Genomic DNA, 20,006 nt, shown 5'->3' on the forward strand with positions numbered 1-20,006 from the left:
CAATCTCCAGAAGGGAAAGAAATATCTGATACTGCCCTGTATTCTATTGGTTCAGGCTGCAAATGGGTTTGGGACGAGACTTCCCTCTTCTCTTGAATACTCTGCCTCACAAATGAGCAAGGCATCTTACTGGTTTCTACATCCTTTTGCTGTGTAAGTGGCTCTGATTTCACTGCTTATGTTTTGTTGCATTGCCCAGGGATGGAGCTATTTGAAGAGGCGCTGCAGAAGTGGGAGCAGGCATTGACCGTAAGGCAGAGAAACAATACTAGCACACCAGTCTCTTGGGACAACAAAAAACATGAAGAAGCTATGTCTGAGGAGTTGCCTGAGGTACGTACCAACCTCTCCTCTACAGTATCCAACCAGTGAACCTTGTGAAGGGCTAGATTGGACGGGAGAAGGGGAGGTCATCAGTAGGAGACTAAACATTGAAAAGCAAGTTTGGAGGAGCGTGAACTAGGCAAGGGAGTATCTGGTATGGCTAGGACCCATCCGTAACCACTTGTAATTTCATGATATAGCTTTGCTGGAATTAGAGAGGATGTGTTTCCTACATTTTTGGCTAAATCTTTTTCCTAGTGAGTTTTCCACCAGTTGTAAAAACTCACAGTGACTTAAGACAGAAGATTCTTTGTCAAACTTCAGAGTTAGTTATTGCTTGGAAAAGAACATTACAGGGAAACCTGTGTGGCCTAGTGGCTATGACACTACATTGGGACTTAAGAGACCTGGGTTCAATTCCTGGCTCCACCACAGCTTTGCATCTTTATGCAAATCACTTACCTCTTTATGCCTCCATTTCCCCATCTGGAAAATGGGGATAATACTAACCTTCTTTGTAAAGCACTTTGAGATCCGTAGATGAAAAGTGTTAACAAAGAGCTATGTATTATTAATTATTGTTAAATACAGCAACAAACTAGGTTAAGAATAGTTTGTCTTGCCCAATGTTATTTCTCTTTTTAATGCCTTTAAAATGGAGGGTCTAGCTAGATTGGTGGCCAAGATTGTACTGAACTGAAATGGAAAAGCTAACTAGAGGAAAACAAATGTGAGGATGGACAATTAGAGCTCTTTCTCTCAGCTATTAGAGAAAGGGAAAGTTAGGAGAAAATACATGCTAAAATACTCACTTAAAAGAAGAGAGCTGCAGGCTTATCCAGTCACCTACAAAATGGACAGTCTAAGGCTGCAATTGGCTGTCTCCCCCAGATTTAAAGGGTCAACTACCATAGGAGGGAGCATGCTGGGAAAGGCTCTTATAAAAGGGTGCACCCAAAGTAGAATATTTTAGTGGTGACTAAATAGCTAAAGAGATAGCACCTGCAGGTAATGAAAGAGGCTAAATTCTGAACTCTGTAGAAGTTAGGGATAGTGATGTAACATACCCTGAGATTCTTCTAAAACAGAACCCAGTATCTTCATTATGTGGGATGTTTATCTTTTGTGTTCTATTATGTTTATGCAAGTCAAATCTGGATTCTTTTTGATATTTGCTGTGTGTGCTTGAAGTGTCCCCTTGTGTTTCTACAGCTAAATTAAAAGAGTTGCTTCATAATCAAAACACACCTGGTCGTTTTATTTAACTCTTCTAGCTGAGGGCTTAGATCTCTATGAAAGTGAAGATCTAAGCAAAGTATAATGAAGGTAGACATTGTGTAAGCTTTTATTTCACCCACTCACTGATCTTACACAACTGTGCTAACAGCAGACTTCACTCCTGTCTAATAACAGTGAAGTTGATCTGCATTATTCTGGTGTCTGGCCTGTGAACAGAGCAAACTAATGCAGACTTCATGGAATAAACAAACCTCTACTTGAGATTAGACTGAGATCATTGAATTTTTCCTTGTGACTGATAGCTCAGTATAACTGTTTCTACAGGTGATAGGTTAATGTACTATTTCCTCTTAAATGGATAAACAGCATAAGGAAAAAGTTGTAATTTGGAGTATATTGCATACAAGCTGCCCTGGTTTTATTGCAAGTTTAACCTGAAGTGAATCTTTAATTAGTTCAGTTCATGAACTTAACTAGAATTGGTAAATCATAACTGTTGATGCAAAATTTCACATCAGTACTTTGCTTTAAGCATCTCTAACAATTGTGCTATGTCAGCAGTACAACTGGCTATTGAGGGATAGTGTCTGCTTATGTTTAAGCAGGAGTCCCAGAAAAAGGAGTTTGCAGAGAAGCTTGAATCTCTCTTGCACCGGGCATATCACCTTCAGGAAGAATTTGGGTCAACGCTCCCTTCGGACAGCATGCTGCTAGATCTGGGTAAGGTGGGTCTGGGAGTCAACTATAGGTGCAGCCATGAGAATATGCTAAAGCCACACCACGGGGTAGAACTGAGCTCCATAGAATCTTAATAGAAGATGAGTATCAAGCCTTTCCATGAAATTCTAATGTTTTATTTGCCAAGGCCTCAACAAATTCCTCCTGGCAGGGTAGGGATGGCTGTTACAACAGCGTTTGAGTTTAATGGTGTTATAGGATGGACAGATAAGAAGATAAAACACCTTGACTTGTGTGCAACCTGTGAACAACAGCAGTGGAAACATGCAGTGCGTTGTAGTGTACTAGCTGCTGGTCCTGGGTTTCAAATTATGTCTTTGCCTGCTAGACTGAGGAAACTAATGAATCTAGCTCTGAGACCCTTTTTCTTTTCCTAGTAGTAGATAAGAGTTGATGGGAGAAAGACTTAAAGGAGAATACAGGTTTCCAGTGGAAAACAGTATTTGAATTAGGAAGCCAATGGCTTAGCTCCATATTATTTCTTAATAGACCTCATGTACCATACGTCTCTCCTGAAGGCCCGCTAGATCTCTTTAGTTGAGAATGTCAGGGAAGTGACAAAAAAAAAGGAGGACTTGTGGCACCTTAGACTAACAAATTTATTTGAGCATAAGCTTTTGTGAGCTACAGCTCACTTCATCGGATGCATAAACAGGAATTTCAAGATGGCCACAAAGGGGCACTGCTGCCACATAAGGACTTGCATATAGGGAAAAGTGTGCTGGGTGGGAGGAATGGAGTTTTAGAGATACAGTGCTAAACATATACTTTTCTCTGCCCCCTCCAGAGAGAACTCTCATGCTTCCCCTGACAGATGGGTCACTGAGACTTCGGACAGATGACGAAGACAGTTTGACTTCTGAGGACTCCTTCTTCTCTGCTGCAGAGGTGACTCAAACTCTATCCTTTGTAAATAAACCAATCGAACATTACTTAATTTGCTGCATTGGGAACTTGCCCAGGCTGGTGGTTCTGCCATGTTCCTAATGCTGGGTAGAGTATGAAGATGGCCATGTGTTTACTTTATCTAGCGGCATGTAGTAGTAGCTAGAAAAGTACTGTAAAAGCAGCTGCAGCACCCACTAATATGGCTTGTACTACAGATGTAGTAGAAGAAGGAATTGGGCCATGCTGGGCTAAGGAAGTTGTGATCCAATCAGAATGGGAGTTTCAGTGGTGTCTGAATGTCTTGGTGTGAAAGTGTGCATACCAATGCCTTCTCAAACTGATAGACTGTAATCTCTTGTTTCTGAAGTCCAGGGTTTGCACAGATATAACAAAAATTTTCTTCTGACCTCTTCTGCTTTCTCTGCAGCTCATTGACTCCCTCCAGATTGGGAGAATACCTTTTCAGCTTTCCAAGCCAGCAGCTGCATACGAAGAAGCTCTACAGTTGGTGAAAGAAGGGAGCGTTTCATGCAGAACACGAAGGTGAGGTGCTAAAAGGAGTCTTCAATCCGTATGACAAGACTCCTTTAGCTAGAGGTATGAACTCCTCAGGTTACTTAGTAAGGGCTTGGCATGGGGGTTAGAATACCATTTTGAGAGAGAGAAGTTTTTTAGCACCTTCTCTATTGGCTTGGAAATTCCAAGGAGGTTTTAACTAGCCCAAGACTTCAGATGGTGCTTGGGTTTGTTTAACTTGATTCAGGCTGGATGCATCCTCATTGTGAGAAACACTCTAAGATTACTAATTTCCTGGGGCAGTGAGCTACTGCACCTTTCACCTCTGGGTTGTTGGCTCAAATCTAGCTATGGAATGTAATGATCAAAATGACTACCTGAAAGTGGCTCAGTGGCTTACATGAAAGGAGCTAGTGGTTTCAGTTAATGCCTACTGAGATTTTCAAAGGGGCCTAAGGGAATTAGGAGCCCAAATTAGGACCATCGTCTCTGCCTCTTCAGGAAACTTGTTTTGTTACTAGAGTTTGTAAGATCCTGCTTTCCTCTCTTAGGACAGAGCTTCTAGGCTGCTACCATGATCAGGATTTCCTGGCAAAGCTGCACTGTGTCAGGCAGGCATTCCAGGTAGGAATTTTCTAGCTATCAGAACTCTGTTGCATCTGCACTTAAGAGGCTTCCTGACTGTTAGAATATGTGTCACTTCCAGTATCTGTCCTTGTGAATTAAAAGGGGCTGTCAAGCCTGTCCTAGACACTGAAATCCTCCACTTCTACAGAACAAGTAAAGCATAGAAAGCAGCAGTGCAAACTTCCCTTATCCTACATCTTCCCCAAAATGTGTTTCAACCCTTTCTCTAGGAGTGACAGGATAGTTCAGGCTCTGTGCCCATTCAAGATGTGGCTTTGTAGCCAAGGCAGACACCAGGTTTGCATATAGCAGTTCTTATAATAAAGTTCTTGGTTATTTGGGAACTGTCTGGAGACTACCAAACTTGCTTCACCCAGGCTGCTTGATGGTAACTGGCCTGGAGTTGTACCTGTGACTGTGGCGTAAAAGGCTTTCTATCCTCAGCTCCTTGAGTAATATCTTTAGGCTGCAGGTGACTATGTACCTCCCAGATCCTTGCATCATCAGAGTGCAAGAGCTCACATACTTTTTTTTTTCTTGCCACTCCCAGACTTTTCCAGCATTCTAGGCCTATATCCTACAGGAAGGAAGTCTTTTACTTCATCTTCACCTTTACCATGCGGCCTTCTGTTTTGCTTTTATGCACCTCACCTTTTTAAGCCTTAGCACTGTGATGATCCTCTTTCCAGCCAGGGAGGACTGGATACTTTTTCTTTACGACATCTCTGAATAATCAGTAGTTGACATGAGGAGTTGCTGAGTGACTTGAAGGTAGTAGATCAACTAGAAGCACAGGCTTCACAGAGCTCATTGCCTTGGGCTGAATAGATTCCACTATTTAAATTCATGTATGCTCTCAGGCCAAGGAAAAAGTGAAATCCACATTTGGCTCTTTCACTAATGTAGGAACCCTCCTATTGTCTCCTGTCTCCACCGTCGTGGAATAAGGACTTATGTTTACGAAATCAGTGAAAGATTCTTCTTTGGTCTCTTTATAGGTCCTTCTGCAGGATGAGAGCAACCAGTTGTTTTTTGGGGAGGTTGGAAAGCAGATGGTGACAGGATTAATGACAAAGGCTGAGAAGGTAGGAGGGCATATGAGTGGGAGACCACTCAGTTGCACCTTGTATGAGCACCTTATAGACACAGTTACTCAGTCCCAATTTCAGGTTAATCCCTGTGATTTCCTCCTCCCCCTGTCATTACTGTGATCACCCACTTGAAAGGGAAAAAACAGTTCCCATGTTTGCCCTCTCTTCACTGGTTCTTCCTGGTAGAAACTCTGTATGCAATCTCCTCTCCAAAGCCACCATCACTGATGTTGAGGTTCATCAGTGGGAAGAGGTTCCAGGGGGCTCCCAGTTGATGCCCACTGGGAGGGAGGGAGAAGGGGAATCAGGCACTCTGTACAGTGCATCTGTTCTGTAGAGGTCAATGAGTCGGAATCTTTAACGTGGCATTTATTCATTAAACCAACCTCTAGAACAGTAAGACTATGCTGCCTTGCTAATGCATGAAATGGTAGCTTGTTACTGGAATCAATTAGTCACCTATAAGGATGTCTGCGTAGATACTTATATAGCTTTCATCATAGTATCCAAGTGCATACAACATACAAGCTTCAAGTGGTGGTGGTCTTGTGGCCACCACACCTTCCAGAAATAAAATCCTTCTCTTTCTGCAAATGATTGTTGGCCAAAAAAATTAGGCGAGTACTTAATTATGTGTAAATCGTTTTGACATATTCAGATCAACAGGCTAGAGAAATGCTTCATAGTAACCTGAGACTGTGTATCGCTTCTAATTGTTCCCATTGTCTCATTTCCCTGTTCTCATGAAGAACCCCAAAGGTTTTCTGGAGTGCTATGAGGAGATGCTACATTACGCACTGAAGCAAGACACCTGGCCAACTACTCAGCGGGAACTGGAAGGACGAGGGGTTTGTAGAGGAATTCTCTCTCTAGAAAGATAGAGCTGAAATGAAAGCCTGAAACAATGTTCTAGAAGGCCCAACGGTGAACAGAAGTTCGAAATTAAATACCTTGGTACTCACCACTTGGTGTCACTGGACCCCAAAGCTACAGTGGTTAACTTACAACTATTTTGCAATAGTTTATGGGAGGGGAGACTCCAGCTCTTAACACCAGGAAGTTAAATTGTGGCAACTAAAAGTACCCAGTATTCCAACTCTTTATCTGCAAATGGCTTTGTAGTTAGGCCTGTAACACAATGAGTAGGGAAAATACCTATCCAGGGCTGTAGCTGTCTTCAGTATAACTTAATACAACAACAAAAATCTGATTATAAATTCTTTCTGAACCTGTTTCTCCTGAGTGGCACTACTACAATTGTAAAGCTTGCAGCTGTATTTGGTTTCAGTTGGTTTTGAATCTGCTTATCCTTAACACAAGACTAGTAGGGCAAACTCTTGCTGGTTTAAACTTCAAACCATTGAACTGAAATCAGTGGAGTTGTGCCCTCTTACACCACTGGTCAGTTTGGCCCTTTTTAACTAAAGAATTCATAGTCCATTTTTCAGATGGTACCTCTTTGGTCTGAGTTCCTTTCTATAAGCTCTTGTCTGTGACTCGTCTGTTCTCTGGCAGGTGGTGTGCATGAATTTCTTTGATATTGTGCTGGACTTCATTCTCATGGATGCTTTTGAGGACCTAGAGAACCCTCCTTCCTCTGTCTTAGCCGTCCTGCGCAACCGCTGGCTCTCAGACAGCTTCAAGGAGACGGTGTGTTAAATGGTGGTTCTTGTTCCAAATGACTATTTCACTATTAGAAGGACAAAAAAAAGAGAATCAGGCTTTCTGATTACACAGAAGTCTCTTGAAGGAACAATCCTATTTTTCTGTCCCTCTACCAACACATGAATTGGCCAGTCTCTTGATAGATCTGAGTAATTTATAGGGAATCTGTGTTCGCTATAGCAGGTTCATTCCTTTAGCAGTTATTCTCTGTAATAATATTATGTTAAAGAATAATGTGTGTAGACAGCAGACACTTAGCCATCACCTTCCTAGCTGTTAAGGAAATAATACTTTCCTGTACTTTGCAACTGGGAGGGTAGTGGCTCAGTGTCTACTGCTTTGTAGGTCTTTCTCCATTGGAGACCCTACCAAAGTGAATCCTGAGTATTAATGCATTTTCTTAGATCTAGCTGTCCTGCATACCTTAGACTGTCTAATCTGCAGGGAGCCCCAAAAAGCGTATCTGTTTAGAAACCATGGCACTCTTACTGAAGTTCCTATGATTCTGGTTTCCAATCTTGCTTATTTAAAGCAAATCTCAATATTCCAAATTAACTGCCTACAATACTATACAGTAACAATGGCCACAGACTTCACAAGTTAATGGTGTTTTCCATTTTACATGGGCTGTTTCATTGTTGGTGAAGTGGTGGACTAAAATTCTGTTTATGATCTGCATTCTGGAGTAACTGGGGGCCTCCTTCACTGGATGCTATTAGGGGTATTCATAAGCCTGTGGCTGGTCTGGAATGGATTTGACGTGACCAAACGTGCTTTCAGTTTGCATAAGTTTAACTTTGGAATTTAGCAGGGACCCTATCTGTCACTTGGTAAAGGGCTGCAGAATGGTGGGAACAAGTAATGCTCCATGCCATAGTGATGGCAATATATTGGTAAGTTGCATCCTGTTCTCTGGAAAGGCTCACACCATTAAATGATGTTGGGTTTTTTAATTGCAGGCCCTAGCAACTGCCTGCTGGTCAGTTCTGAAAGCAAAGAGGAGGCTTCTAATGGTAAGTAAAACATAAAAATAAGGTGTTGTGGGCGAATGTGAGAGAGATGGCGGGGGGAGATACTGCGGGGGGAAGGAGGAAGGAACACAAGGCACCTGGTTGTTACCAAGATATGATCTGGACCCTGGTGAAGCATGAATCTAGATGTAATTTTTACAAGAACAGACTAAATTGTCCTATTACCCATATCTGAAACAGCAGGAGTCCACTGACACCTTTGCTGAAGGGACCTCTGAGATACCAAGGCACTCTTACTGAAGTTCCTATAATTCTGGTTTCCAATCTTGCTTATTGAAAGCAAATCTCAGTATTCCATATTCATTGCCTACAATACTATAGTAATGGCCACAGACTCCAAGTTAATAGTGGTTCCCTTTTATGTGGGCTGTTTCTTTTTTGGTGAAGGATGGACTAAGGCTACTTACCTGCACCCCTGCTGGCAGCATTGCTCGCTGGTTGGCTGATTAGATTTTGCTCACTGTATTTTCCCTTTTCACTAACTCTCTGCTGCTTTCCAAACGTGCCTTGTCATCACAGATGAGCCTAGGAGACTGAGAGTCAGGATCTCATGAGTTCTAATCCAGTTCTGCCACTCACTCCCTGGTCTCTGGGAAGTTATTTAAATACAGTGCCATAATCAGTCAGTAAATGAGGATAATGCCTGCCTCACAGGGGTGATGCAAGGCTTAACTAACATTTGTAAAATTCCTCGAAGATGTACTGCTCTAGGTAACTATTAAGTACTGGTGCTGTCATGTGGCAGCATCTCCAGGTCCTTGCTGTAGTACTAAAAATCATTCAGACCACTGCAGACTTAAATTATTTCATCCAATTTCTTGTGTTAAGTGGAAGATTAGAGATCTTGAGCCGTTTCAGGACCATGAAGGTTGCCTGATAGCTGAAGGACTCTTGCAGGCCTCCGTTGTCTTGTACTACTTTCTCCATCAAAGGGCAGTTTAAAAACAGCAAGATATAGAAGTTCTATAAGATCTCAAAGTATCTGAATGATGGGTGTCTAACTTTGCAAGAGGGGTGGCTGAATAAGTCTCTTTTGTAGCTTCTCTTCCCAACTTCAGCGTCTTAAATGGGTGGACTGTAGCAGCTGTTTTAACAGTATGTGGTAACACAGCGCTGCCTTGTCATACACAGGACATGTGCATTTAAATTATCAGATGAGGATGCCTAATGTAAAGTGGATTAGCTTGTAAATTCTCTCTCAGAGCAAAAATGAGATCTGGATTTCTTTCCCATGACAGGTACCAGATGGCTTTATCTCTCATTTCTACTCCGTATCGGAGCACGTCAGTCCTGTTCTAGCCTTTGGTTTTCTGGGGCCCAAACAGCAGCTGTCTGAGGTCTGTGGTTTCTTCAAGGTAAGCTGGCCTTCTGTACCTTACTTCTTTATATATTGGTTCCATCTTCTGGCTTGCATCTGTGACCATGTATTCATTGAAGGGCCTCTATTGGAGTAACACTAAGGAACTTGGCTTAGTGTAATCTGGTTTGTCTTTGCTTTTTTTAAATCAGCAGCCTGCATGATAAGATTTATAAGAATTCTTATTAGAACTTGCTGCTAACCATGCTACTCCTGTAAGAACATACAAAATGAGACACTGGACAAAATCTGTAACTTCAGAATAGATTAAGGGCACACATGTATATATTCCATTTTAATGTATTTCTTATCAACTCAGAGGTCAGCCAGAAGCTTAAGATCATGTGGGGCCCATATTTGATCTTAAATTCTAAATGTCTCTGTTCTTTCTAGATTCTTATTTGACTCTGCCTAACATGGAACGTTTTTCTTAAATGTTAATCTTACAACACAGTTGTCATGAAATATTACCACAGAGTGTGATCACATTCCTGACTCCAGGGAACCTGCTCTGTGCTCTCTCCCTCCCCTGTTTTCTTCAAGGGATGTCAATCTTTGTCTCCTAAAACAAAATTTCCGACCTCACAGGAAACTGACAGGGTTGCTTTAGCAAGAGAGTTGGTACAGTCTGAAATAGACCTTTTGTGTGTCTGATGGGGGAAACTTGCAGAATCCCATATGGAATATACTCTCTTAGGGCTAGGCAACTGACATGTATCAGCTTGACTTTGGGTATGGTGGGGGCACATCTCCTTACTATAAACATTCCCCCTCTTTTTGCAGCACCAGATAGTGCAATATTTGAAGGACATGTTTGACCTGGACAATGTGAGATACACAACAGTGCAGTTGCTGGCAGAAGACATTCTGCAGCTGTCACGGCGGCGCAGTGAGATCCTCCTGGGATATTTGGGTAGTGAGACGACCCCAGAAATGAATGGGACACTGTCCAGTGAAAATGGACCCTTGGATGAGCTCAACTAATATTGAATTAGGGGAGAAAATCCATTTTCTTAAGAGACCTTTTTCTAAGAGGTAGCTACACCACCTGTTGTGGTAATCAGTGGCAACAAAACTATTTCATCCCCTGACATCACTGGACCTGCCCAGAACTACTACTTTTTGTGGCCAGTAGTGTTGGCTGGAATAGCTCCAGGACCACGCACAGGCTTATGATTTGAACCTCCTGTTGTCTATACCACATCTTCTGTTTTTTAAAAAATTTCTTTAATTGTGACATAAACTGCCTGGGCCCAAGATCCTACCCTCCCATATTACAAGGGGCAGCAGACAAGAACCTTCCCTCCACTATGTGTTCTCTGGGAGCAGATCCCTGATACTTGCAGGGAGTAGGTGGGTAGGTAAAATGGTGACAGGTTCTCGCCTTGGCGCTTACCTCCTCTTTGATTGAGAAGGTATTTTTAAAAGTGACTTCTCTGCCATGTCTCTCTGGACATTACTGCTGATTTTAACGTATAAATTTTATGGTATACAACGCTACTTTCAGATATGATGGAGAGGAAGAGAAATAATTGTTTCCTGTGTGGAGGAAAAATGCTTCTGTAAAGCACTGAAGACTAACGAATGGAAGTAAAATGCAGATTTTGTAATGACAGACACTGGAAGGGAGTTTGTCCTTCATCCCTATGTGTTGTTGCTTTTGTAAACTAGACCCTTTCACTGGGGGTCTCATTGAGATACCATTGCAGCCTATAATAGGCATCCTGAGAATGGTGGTTGTAGGAAGGGGTTGGACTTGTATCCTGATTATACATGCATAAATATTTCCTCCAATATACATCAGAGTGCCTTGCTGTATTTCAGAATTAGCCAATAATAATCAGTCTCTGTCACTGGATGGGTATCACAGGGTATGAAATACACAGGTGGAGGAAGGATGTGTAAGATGGCACCTGCTGCCATTACTTGTAAAATGAGCAGAGTAGGAGTTTAGATACGAAATGCAGAAGGTATTACATGGTGCAGTTATTTAAAGAGCTGGGATTCTGGTTGAAGCTGCTGGAGAGAAGCTCTTAAATCTCTAGTTTCACCACATTAAACAATGTAGTGGTTTTTACAGTTCTCTATGGAATGGATATATACATGTTCTAAAGACAGACATTCAGAAGTGCTCTCCTGCTGGAGTGAAATTGTTGACCATTAACTGTCGGAAGCCTTATGATTGAGGTTAAAATGTGGCTCCTGCTGGTGATGCAGGGGTTGGACGTTAGTTTAGCAGCATTCAAGTAACTTGGGTTTGGGACTCCCACAGTTCTTGCTGAGAAGGGTTGTGGATGATGCTCTGAATATACTGCCACCTCCTACTGTAAAGCCACAAGAGAAGTCTCAGGAGACTACCACACATCTCTTGGTTTGCCTAGGTTTAGTTCAAGTCAAAGATAGTGGCCTCAAAGAGAGGACATATCCAAGAGTGGAAAAGCAGACACCATAACAAGAGTATTGATGCAAATAGGGTTCAGCTTTTAGTGTGATCGGCTTTTCCAGTTCTGCCCCAGGGAAAGATTGGCTCCTTTTAGTTCAGGAGCTTTATGAGCCTTGTCTGGCTGTGTTTTGCAAATGATGAGAATACAAAGATCTTATAGAAGTTGAAGTGAGTGAACTGAGAAAGTTGTGAATTATTCCAGTCCTCTCTATTTCCTGGGCTATAGTCAGAGAGGTTCTTCTGCAAAGACATCTGTGACACAGTTTCTGATAGTAAAAGCAGACAGAAAATAAGCAAAAAAGAGTATGAGAGAGGATATGAAATGAGGAGATACGGAGTTCCCAGACTCTTGCAAAAAGCCAAGTGTAATACGCATGTAGCGTTATGATCATGATACTCCACAAGTGCAAGAAAAAAAACAAAACGGTGTGCCCCAAAGACCTAACAAACATAATATACAAAGACAATTGTTTAGGCATGAGAAAGTGAAAAGCAACAAACCTTAGTGAGGCCTGGTCTGCACCTAAAAATAGACTGACCTAGCTACATCTCTCAGGCTGTGAAAAATGTTGTGCCCAGTGCAACGTAGTGAGGTCAAGCTAACCCACACTATAGATGCAGCTAGAATTCTTCAGTTGACCTAGCTCCCATCTCTTAAAGAGATGCACTAACTACATCAACACAAAAACCTCTTCTTTCAGTGTGGGAAGCCATCTACAATACAGCAGCACAGCTGTAGACATTAGTAAAGGCATACCTTAGGCTTAATGAAACAAGGGCTGTTGATTTGAGAGATGGCAATTGACACCAGGAAAGCTCTTCCAAGCACGCTGGCAGGAGCCAAACAACAGTTAGAAAAACAGAGGATGCTGGCAACCTTTCATACCCATATTGATCAGAATTAAAATGTGGGTTGAATTCTGAAAGCAAGTTACTTTGACCAAAAAAAATGTTTTATACCATTTTGTGCCCTTGCATGGCTATTTTGGATGAAAGATGAACTCCAGCAGCTTTGTAGTAGCTGAAAAGATGCTAATGAATGTGAAGACAAATAGAATAAGGAAGGATAATTGTAATTCTAAATAATTGATGCTATTCGCTTTAGGTTTTTAGAGTTTTTGTTGTCTGTGTATTTGCTGCTTTGAGTGTCTTTACCTGAATGAAGATGAGTGGATCAGAAGCAACCCATCTGGTACATGGGTAAGAATATTAGCTCTGACTTTCAAATCCTCACTGGAGAGGACACTAAAACTGGTGGGGGTGGGGGGTGTTGTTTTTTATAAAGCACAACCCTATACTTGTACGGTTCTTCTTAAGCTAGGAAAAGTTAATTCCTAATCAGTCGAGAGAAGGTGGGGGATAGGAAATGACTCCTTTACTCCCCTACTCATAATCTGATGTGATGTCCTTTTGATGAAGGCAAAGAATTCCTCTTCAAGGGTGATTGTGGCTGGTAATGCAACTCGATGTAATAGTATTTATTTTTGTTTCTCTTCTCTTCTCCCCCCCTCCCCAAAACTGACCTGTTCCATGCACACAACAAAGTCTAGGCCTACTGATATGAGCTGCCTCTTGCTCTAAAAGGGGAGGTAGATCTTTTAAAAAAAACAAAACAAAACCGCATTCCATCCCCCCACCAAAAAGCCTCCCAGAACAAAACAAACCTGGTGCAACCTATGAGGAGATAGTAGCCTCAAGAATATTTGTTCAAAATAGTTAAATCCAAAGGAGATATTCTTCCTGGAGTAACCAGTGCTGATCTACAGTCTGTAGATAGAAATGGTATGCTGCTTTGGATATAAACCTCTGAAGGGATTCAGGGATGCTCTTATTGACCTCAGTGCAGTGCAGATTTGGGTCCAAAAGAAAGATAATGTGATTTGTATCACTTCTCAAGTTGCAAGACCTTAAGGACCTGTCTGTTTTTATATTTAAAATATTTTGTGGAGTGTCACAGCGCTCTATATGTAAATGCACAACTGAGCTAGTTGCCATAGAATCTACTTTTGCACTAGTACATTCTTTTGTGTTTGTGAAATTTCACCATATGCTGTGTGTGTGAAAGTCCAACAGATGAAGCACCCGCCTTACTACACGCCTATATGGAGAGTTCCTAAGGGATTCAGTTTTGTGATGGGGAGGCAGGCATGAGGGTTATGAATAAACAACCTTCTACCCTCCAGCTTAGTGAGAGATCTCTCTAACAGAAAATATTTCCCAGCACTTTGTATTTAGAGCAAAAGATACTTCAGTGTTAATAGCAAGTGAGACATATTTGGTTAGACTCTAGAGCAGGGGTGGGCAAACTACAGCTCGGGGGCCACATCCGGCCCTTCAGACATTTTAATCTGGCCCTCGAGCTCCTGCCAGGAAACAAGGTCAGGGGCTTGCTCTACGTAGCTCCGCTCCGCATGCTGCCTCCGCCCCAAGCGCCACCCCCGCAGCTCCCGTTGGCCAGCAAACAGGGCCAATGGGAGCTGCAGGGGCAGTGCCTGCAGACGGGGCAGTATACAGAGCTGCCTGGCTGCGCCTCTGTTTAGGAGCCAGAGGGGTGACAAGCCGCTAGTTCCAGGAGCTGCTTGAAGTAAGTGCTGCCTGGAGCCTGCACCCCTGACCTCCTCTCATGCCCCAGCAGTGATCCCCCTCCCGCCCTCTGAACCCCTTGGTCCCACCCTCCTGCACCCCAAAGCCCACACCTCCAGCCAGAGCCCTCACCCTCACCCACTCCCACACCCCACCCCCAATTTCATGAGCATTCATGGCCCACCATACAATTTCCATACCCATATGTGGCACTCGGGCCAAAAAGTTTGCCCACCCCTGCTCTAGAGATAAGTGGTGTTAGCATTTTTTATAACAAACCCTTATTTTCAAGGGGTTATAACATCTCTTAAATACATCAATCTGGGCTAAAATGAACAAGGTTTTAGCCTTGAGGGAATTTTTTAAAAAACATGACTTGAGCATTATAAAAATAAAAACCTGATGCTTAAACTCAGCACTCCAAACATGCATGATTATATTTCCTTCTTAAACTGAAATTTGACTTCAGTTAATCTGGAGTGGGAGTTGTTGTGATGAGCTTCACTAAGTGGTTAATGTGCCCGTGCACTATTCTAATACATTTAGAGAATAGACTAGAGCAGTGATTCTCAAACTCTGGGGGGTCCCGACCTCATTTTAATGGGGTTGCTAGGGCTGGTGTTAGATTTGCTGGGGCCAAAGCCCAAGCCCCAGTGCCAAGGGTTGCAGGGCTCAGGCTTCAGTCCCCCCTCCTGGGGTCATGTAGTAATTTTTGTTGTCAGAAGGGGGTCGCGGTGCAATTAAGTTTGAGAACCACTGGACTAGAGTATGTCTACACGGCAATTAAACACCCACATGGCCCATGTCAGCTGACTCAGGCTCAGGCTATGGTGCTGTAAGAGTCCCAGAGCCTGGGCTGGAGGCTAAGCCCGAATGTCTACAACCCAGTTAAATAGCCCCAAAACCTGAGTGCTGCAAGCCTGAGTCAGCAGACAATGGCCAGCCATTGGTGTTTAAATGCAGTACAGATATGTTCTAAACAGGTCTGTCAGGCAAATATTTTTTTCAATCACAAATGTATGAAATTAAAGAAGAGAAAAACCTGCTTCAAAATATTAGAGTTCAGAATGGCTTTGAAGATGAGCATGGCCCACACATTCATGGCAAAGGAGAGAGGATATGAAATTCTGCTTTCCCTTAACTGTTTTCAGTGGGACATTCCTCTGCCAGACCTGAAACTAAAGAATGTAACCTTGTGCCTGTTGCTTTTTTCTTTTACCTTTATTTCCTGATGTGTAAAGATTCATCTGAATCTTGCTCTCCCACCCCTCATTCCCCCAGCTAAAACTTTTATATCTGTTTTGGATGTGGTATTAAATGCAAGTCAAATAAATCTTTCCTTCATCATATATGGTTTTGGTTTCTAATTCCACCTAGTGGATCCTGAATTATGATAAAGGCTCTTGTAACTTCTGATTTAGATGCCAACCTGTATGTTACTCTGAACAGTTCTTTTGAGAGAGAATCCACTTATAATATGCAGGCAAACAGTGGCTTATTTCTAGAATCAGTGTGTTAAGAACTGATAGCAAGTAAATTCTTAGGGCTTATCAACATGGGAAAATGTTCCAGTATTATTATATCACTCTAGTTATACTGGTATAGAAATGCCAAACTTCCATATATAGACAAGCACTTAGATTTGATTTCTTGACCATTCTATGATCCACTTTATGTACTTTCTGCAATGGCTGATAATCCATATGCTTCATCTGCCAGGATTTTCCCATTCAAAGGTGACCTCATCTAAAGGAGAATTCTGTGTTAAAGAAAGAAACTCAACAATTAACCTCATGGTCTGTGTGGATTTGTATACTGCACACATTAAAAGGTGTCTGAGAACTAGGTCTGAAAGACAAAAGTAAAGATTTGCAGAATACTTTTGAAAGACTTAAAAATGTCTGTCCGCTGAGACCTGTAGAAAAGTGTAGGCTCCTTTCAGTAGGCAACTACAGCACATTAAAACTTTCATTTTCAAGCCATGAAGCAACTATGTTGAACCAGAACAGTCGTGTGCTTCCACAGCTTTTGGTAGAATATCGCATTTGTAGAAAGAAATAGTTTCTTTAAACAGAACATTTCTGATGTGTGGAACACACTGTCACACGCTAACAGTGAGGTGAAAAGCTTAGATATATTCAAAGAATTAAACATTCATATGGATAAGAACATTGACAGTTAAATGAGACAGATCACCACCATGCTTCAGTCTGTAATCCAAACACTAGCAGAGGTTAAGAAGAAACTTTATCTATGGATAGGTTAATTGTCTAGGGGCAACCTCTGAAATAGTTGGTTCTGCAAGACACCAGACGAATAAGCCACCGAACTGCTTCAGTGTAGCAATTTCTTATCTTCCTTATAAAAAAAAAAGGGGGGGGGGCCTTGCAGGTGCTGCACGCCAGAGCTTTGGAAGAGGGAAAGAGTAGTGGATTTAAGAATATAGGGGGAGAGGCCTGAATGCTGTTATTTTCACAAGAAATGGTGGAGAGGCTCCTGTTCTGTGCTCTTGGTTTGAGCTATGGGTAGGGTGACCAGATGTCCTGTTTTTAAAGGGACAGTCCCATATTTAAGCGCTCCTGCAGGTGTCCTGACTTTTTCTCAAAAATGGGCAAATTGTCCCATATTTTCTGTCTCTTTCCCCCACCCCCCCATTAGTATTGACAGGTCCTGCTTCTGCCAGATCCCTGCTTGCCAGTCGCCCACCCACCAGCAGCGAGTGGGGGAGTCCAGTGGCTGACAACGGGGGTGGGTGTGCAAGGTTGGTGGTGGGGTGAAGATGCTGCTCCCCCTGCTGGTTCATCAGTGCAGCCCCTGCTGTGTGCCGGCTCTCGGCTAGCAGGGCCCCACCTCCCCATCTCATTTCCAGCTGGCACTTGCTATGAGCTGCAGTGGCTGGTGAGTGCGATCAGGCAGTGGCCCGTTACGTGTCACCTCTGCTGCCCACTCATCGGCCCTTTACATATTCTCCCTCTGGCAGTCCTCTCCCTGCTTTGCCCCTTCACCTCATCCAGCTTTTTTATATCCCCCCCGGCAGGGCGCGTCCCACTCCCAGTGCTGTGCGGAGAACCAGCCCTTGGTCGGAGAGCTCAGTTCACCAACAGCCTGGCTGGCAGGCTTCCTTCTGCCACTGCCTCTGGCTGGGCCAGTGCCCCGGAAAAGCCCAACACCCTTCAGCCCGGGGCACTGGCCAGGAGCCAAGCCCAGCATGTGCCAAAACCCCAGACAGCTCTGGCATGGGGAAAGCCCCTCCGCCCCTCAGCTGAGCTCTGGAGTGGGAGTGGGAAGCAATTTCCAGCCTGTTCGCACCCCCAAACCTGCAGGCTCCATAGCAGCCCCCCAGGCAGGGGCTTACACCCTCTTCACATACACTCCCCCCCCCGGCCCCCCCCCAGAGAACAGGGCTGCTCCGTCCCCTAGGCACGCTCCCTGCTGAGCCATATCTCTGGCCCGGTTTGCTGAAGCCCCTGCAGTCAGGTTCCCTGGGCTCTGGTGCACAGTGCATCCTTAGGACTTAACCCCTTCCTGCCCATGCAGTAGCTGGGGGTCGGGGGGCGGACAGGAGGTGGCTGGGTTATGTCGGTGGCCAGCAGTAACCTGGAGATGTTAGCTGCCTTTCCAGGCTGTGCAGGCAGGAAGGGACAAGCTGCTTCAAACCTGCGGGGGTGGGAGGGGAGAAAGGAGTGGAAGAGATGAGCTCTGCAGAAGAGGAAGAGATGAGATGACTGCCTCCAACCCCGCCCCTCAGCTGGAAGCAGCTCCTGTCCTTTCTCTCCTGCACAGTGACAAAAGGCTGCTGCTGGCCACATTCTGGTGTGAACCCTGACAGAAATCAGGGGGGCAGGGGATACATGACCCAGTGTGTCCCTCCACGTCTTGCCATGGGAAGATGCGGCACCAGGAGAGTTGGGTCCATCCCAGGGGCCAAGCAAGGCATGGAGGGACGAGAGCGCAAGGCAGGAAGGGCTGGGTCGGTTGGTCACACCCCCCTGTCCGAGAGAGGTGTATGGAAGTGTGTGTGTCACCTCTCCCTGTGTGATCCCTAAAGCCTTAAAGATAAGAAGGTAAATAAAAAGAATCCAGCTACGCAGTATTTCTTTTTAACAGGGGCTCAGTCAACTTGTTGTTAATTTGAACATTTGTACTGCATAATTCTGATTATTTGCCATTGAACTTGCTTGAATACAAGTAGTTTTACCACATGTCCAATATTCAGCATAGGGAAATATGGTCACCCTAGCTGTGGGTCAGTTCACACTTATGTGCTAGAATTTATTGCCAAGATACTTATTCAGTCTGCACTTTAGGTGAATCTGCCAAATGAAACATAGCTGAGCCTGAAAAAGTGATAGGCTGCCTCCATGAGCACTACACAGATCCCTTCAAACCAAACTTTAAACAGAGGTAGATTAATATAATAATGACCAGAGCTTTCAAATTAAAGGACAATGCATATTTTAGAGGTTAGAGCAGAGAACTATAGGTTGACCCATATTGGGTTCTAGTCCTAGCTTCTTAGAGATAGGGACAAATCCCTAAAGTGCTGTGCTACAGTCTTCCCATCTGTACACTGTGAATAATGCTTGGCTGAATTATGATGAAGGCCCTCTTACAGGGATACTGAGGATTACTTGATACTTCTAAAACATTAATATTTTCCTGTTGAATATTGGATTACTGTGAGAACCCCATTGTGTCCAAGCCTGCTCAGAGGTGCTTGATAAGGAATAGGAGCACTTATTGTATCATTTACTGATTTAAAATTGCTAGTTTCCTTTCCACTAAACATTCTCATTGAAGTACCTCTAGTACTAAATGATGTCCAAGAGAGGTTTCACTGCTTGTCACATTGTAAATATAAACTGACAAGTCTTTGACTGGAAAACATTTTAATTATTTCTGGAAGAACAGGATCTGTTTGGCTTTCAGTGGCAAAAGGTTTCAGAGTAGCAGTCGTGTTAGTCTGTATTCGCAAAAAGAAAAGGAGTACTTGTGGCACCTTCGAGACTAACCAATTTATTTGAGCATAAGCTTTTGTGAGCTACAGCTCACTTCATCAGATGCATTATGCTCAAATAAATTGGTTAGTCTCTAAGGTGCCAAAAGTACTCCTTTTCTAGTGGCGAAAGGAAAATCCTTCACACTTCCTTAATTCAGACTTTTGAAGACCTAACTTTTGTAGTAAACATCTACTCTCAATAGAGAGTGCCTGTTATCTACAATTGCTACCTTTTCTCTTGGAAAGCCAAGCGAGGGATCCACTGTTTAAATTAATTGGGCAGGATCATAATCTCCACCTGAAACTAGTTACATTATAGCTGTAAAGAGAAAGGAGTAGTTCTCCTGTCCCTAAATAAAATATTTAAAAGATTTAGTTGAACATGATCCGGGGTAGATCTGAACGAATCCATACATTATTTGGCTGCCATCAAACAACAACAAAAATAAACCAAAAACCGCTCTGCTCTTATCTGGGCTGGCTTAGCCAGGTTTCCGACTTCCTC

The 20,006-nt window shown here is 43.3% G+C and overlaps 1 protein-coding gene across 4 annotated transcripts in view; it reads left to right on the top strand.

Moving 5' to 3' along the window:
* The window catches only part of MIGA2 (mitoguardin 2), a 30,522-nt gene extending 14,671 nt beyond the window's left edge, over window positions 1–15,851 (top strand). For all 4 annotated transcript variants that reach the window (XM_084649969.1, XM_084649967.1, XM_084649970.1 and 1 more), the window contains 11 exons: window positions 200–333; window positions 2,169–2,283; window positions 3,089–3,189; window positions 3,617–3,732; window positions 4,257–4,329; window positions 5,331–5,417; window positions 6,173–6,271; window positions 6,939–7,073; window positions 8,048–8,101; window positions 9,358–9,474; window positions 10,260–15,851. In XM_084649969.1, coding sequence (XP_084506095.1) covers window positions 200–333; window positions 2,169–2,283; window positions 3,089–3,189; window positions 3,617–3,732; window positions 4,257–4,329; window positions 5,331–5,417; window positions 6,173–6,271; window positions 6,939–7,073; window positions 8,048–8,101; window positions 9,358–9,474; window positions 10,260–10,460 — 1,232 coding nt within the window. In that variant the 3' untranslated portion in view covers window positions 10,461–15,851. The remainder of the gene's footprint in view (window positions 1–199; window positions 334–2,168; window positions 2,284–3,088; window positions 3,190–3,616; window positions 3,733–4,256; window positions 4,330–5,330; window positions 5,418–6,172; window positions 6,272–6,938; window positions 7,074–8,047; window positions 8,102–9,357; window positions 9,475–10,259) is intronic.
* Window positions 15,852–20,006: the final 4,155 nt, after the last annotated feature.

This window comes from Lepidochelys olivacea (genome assembly GCF_965140295.1).
Source record: "Lepidochelys olivacea isolate rLepOli2 genome assembly, chromosome: 16".
Lineage (NCBI taxonomy): Eukaryota > Metazoa > Chordata > Testudines > Cheloniidae > Lepidochelys > Lepidochelys olivacea.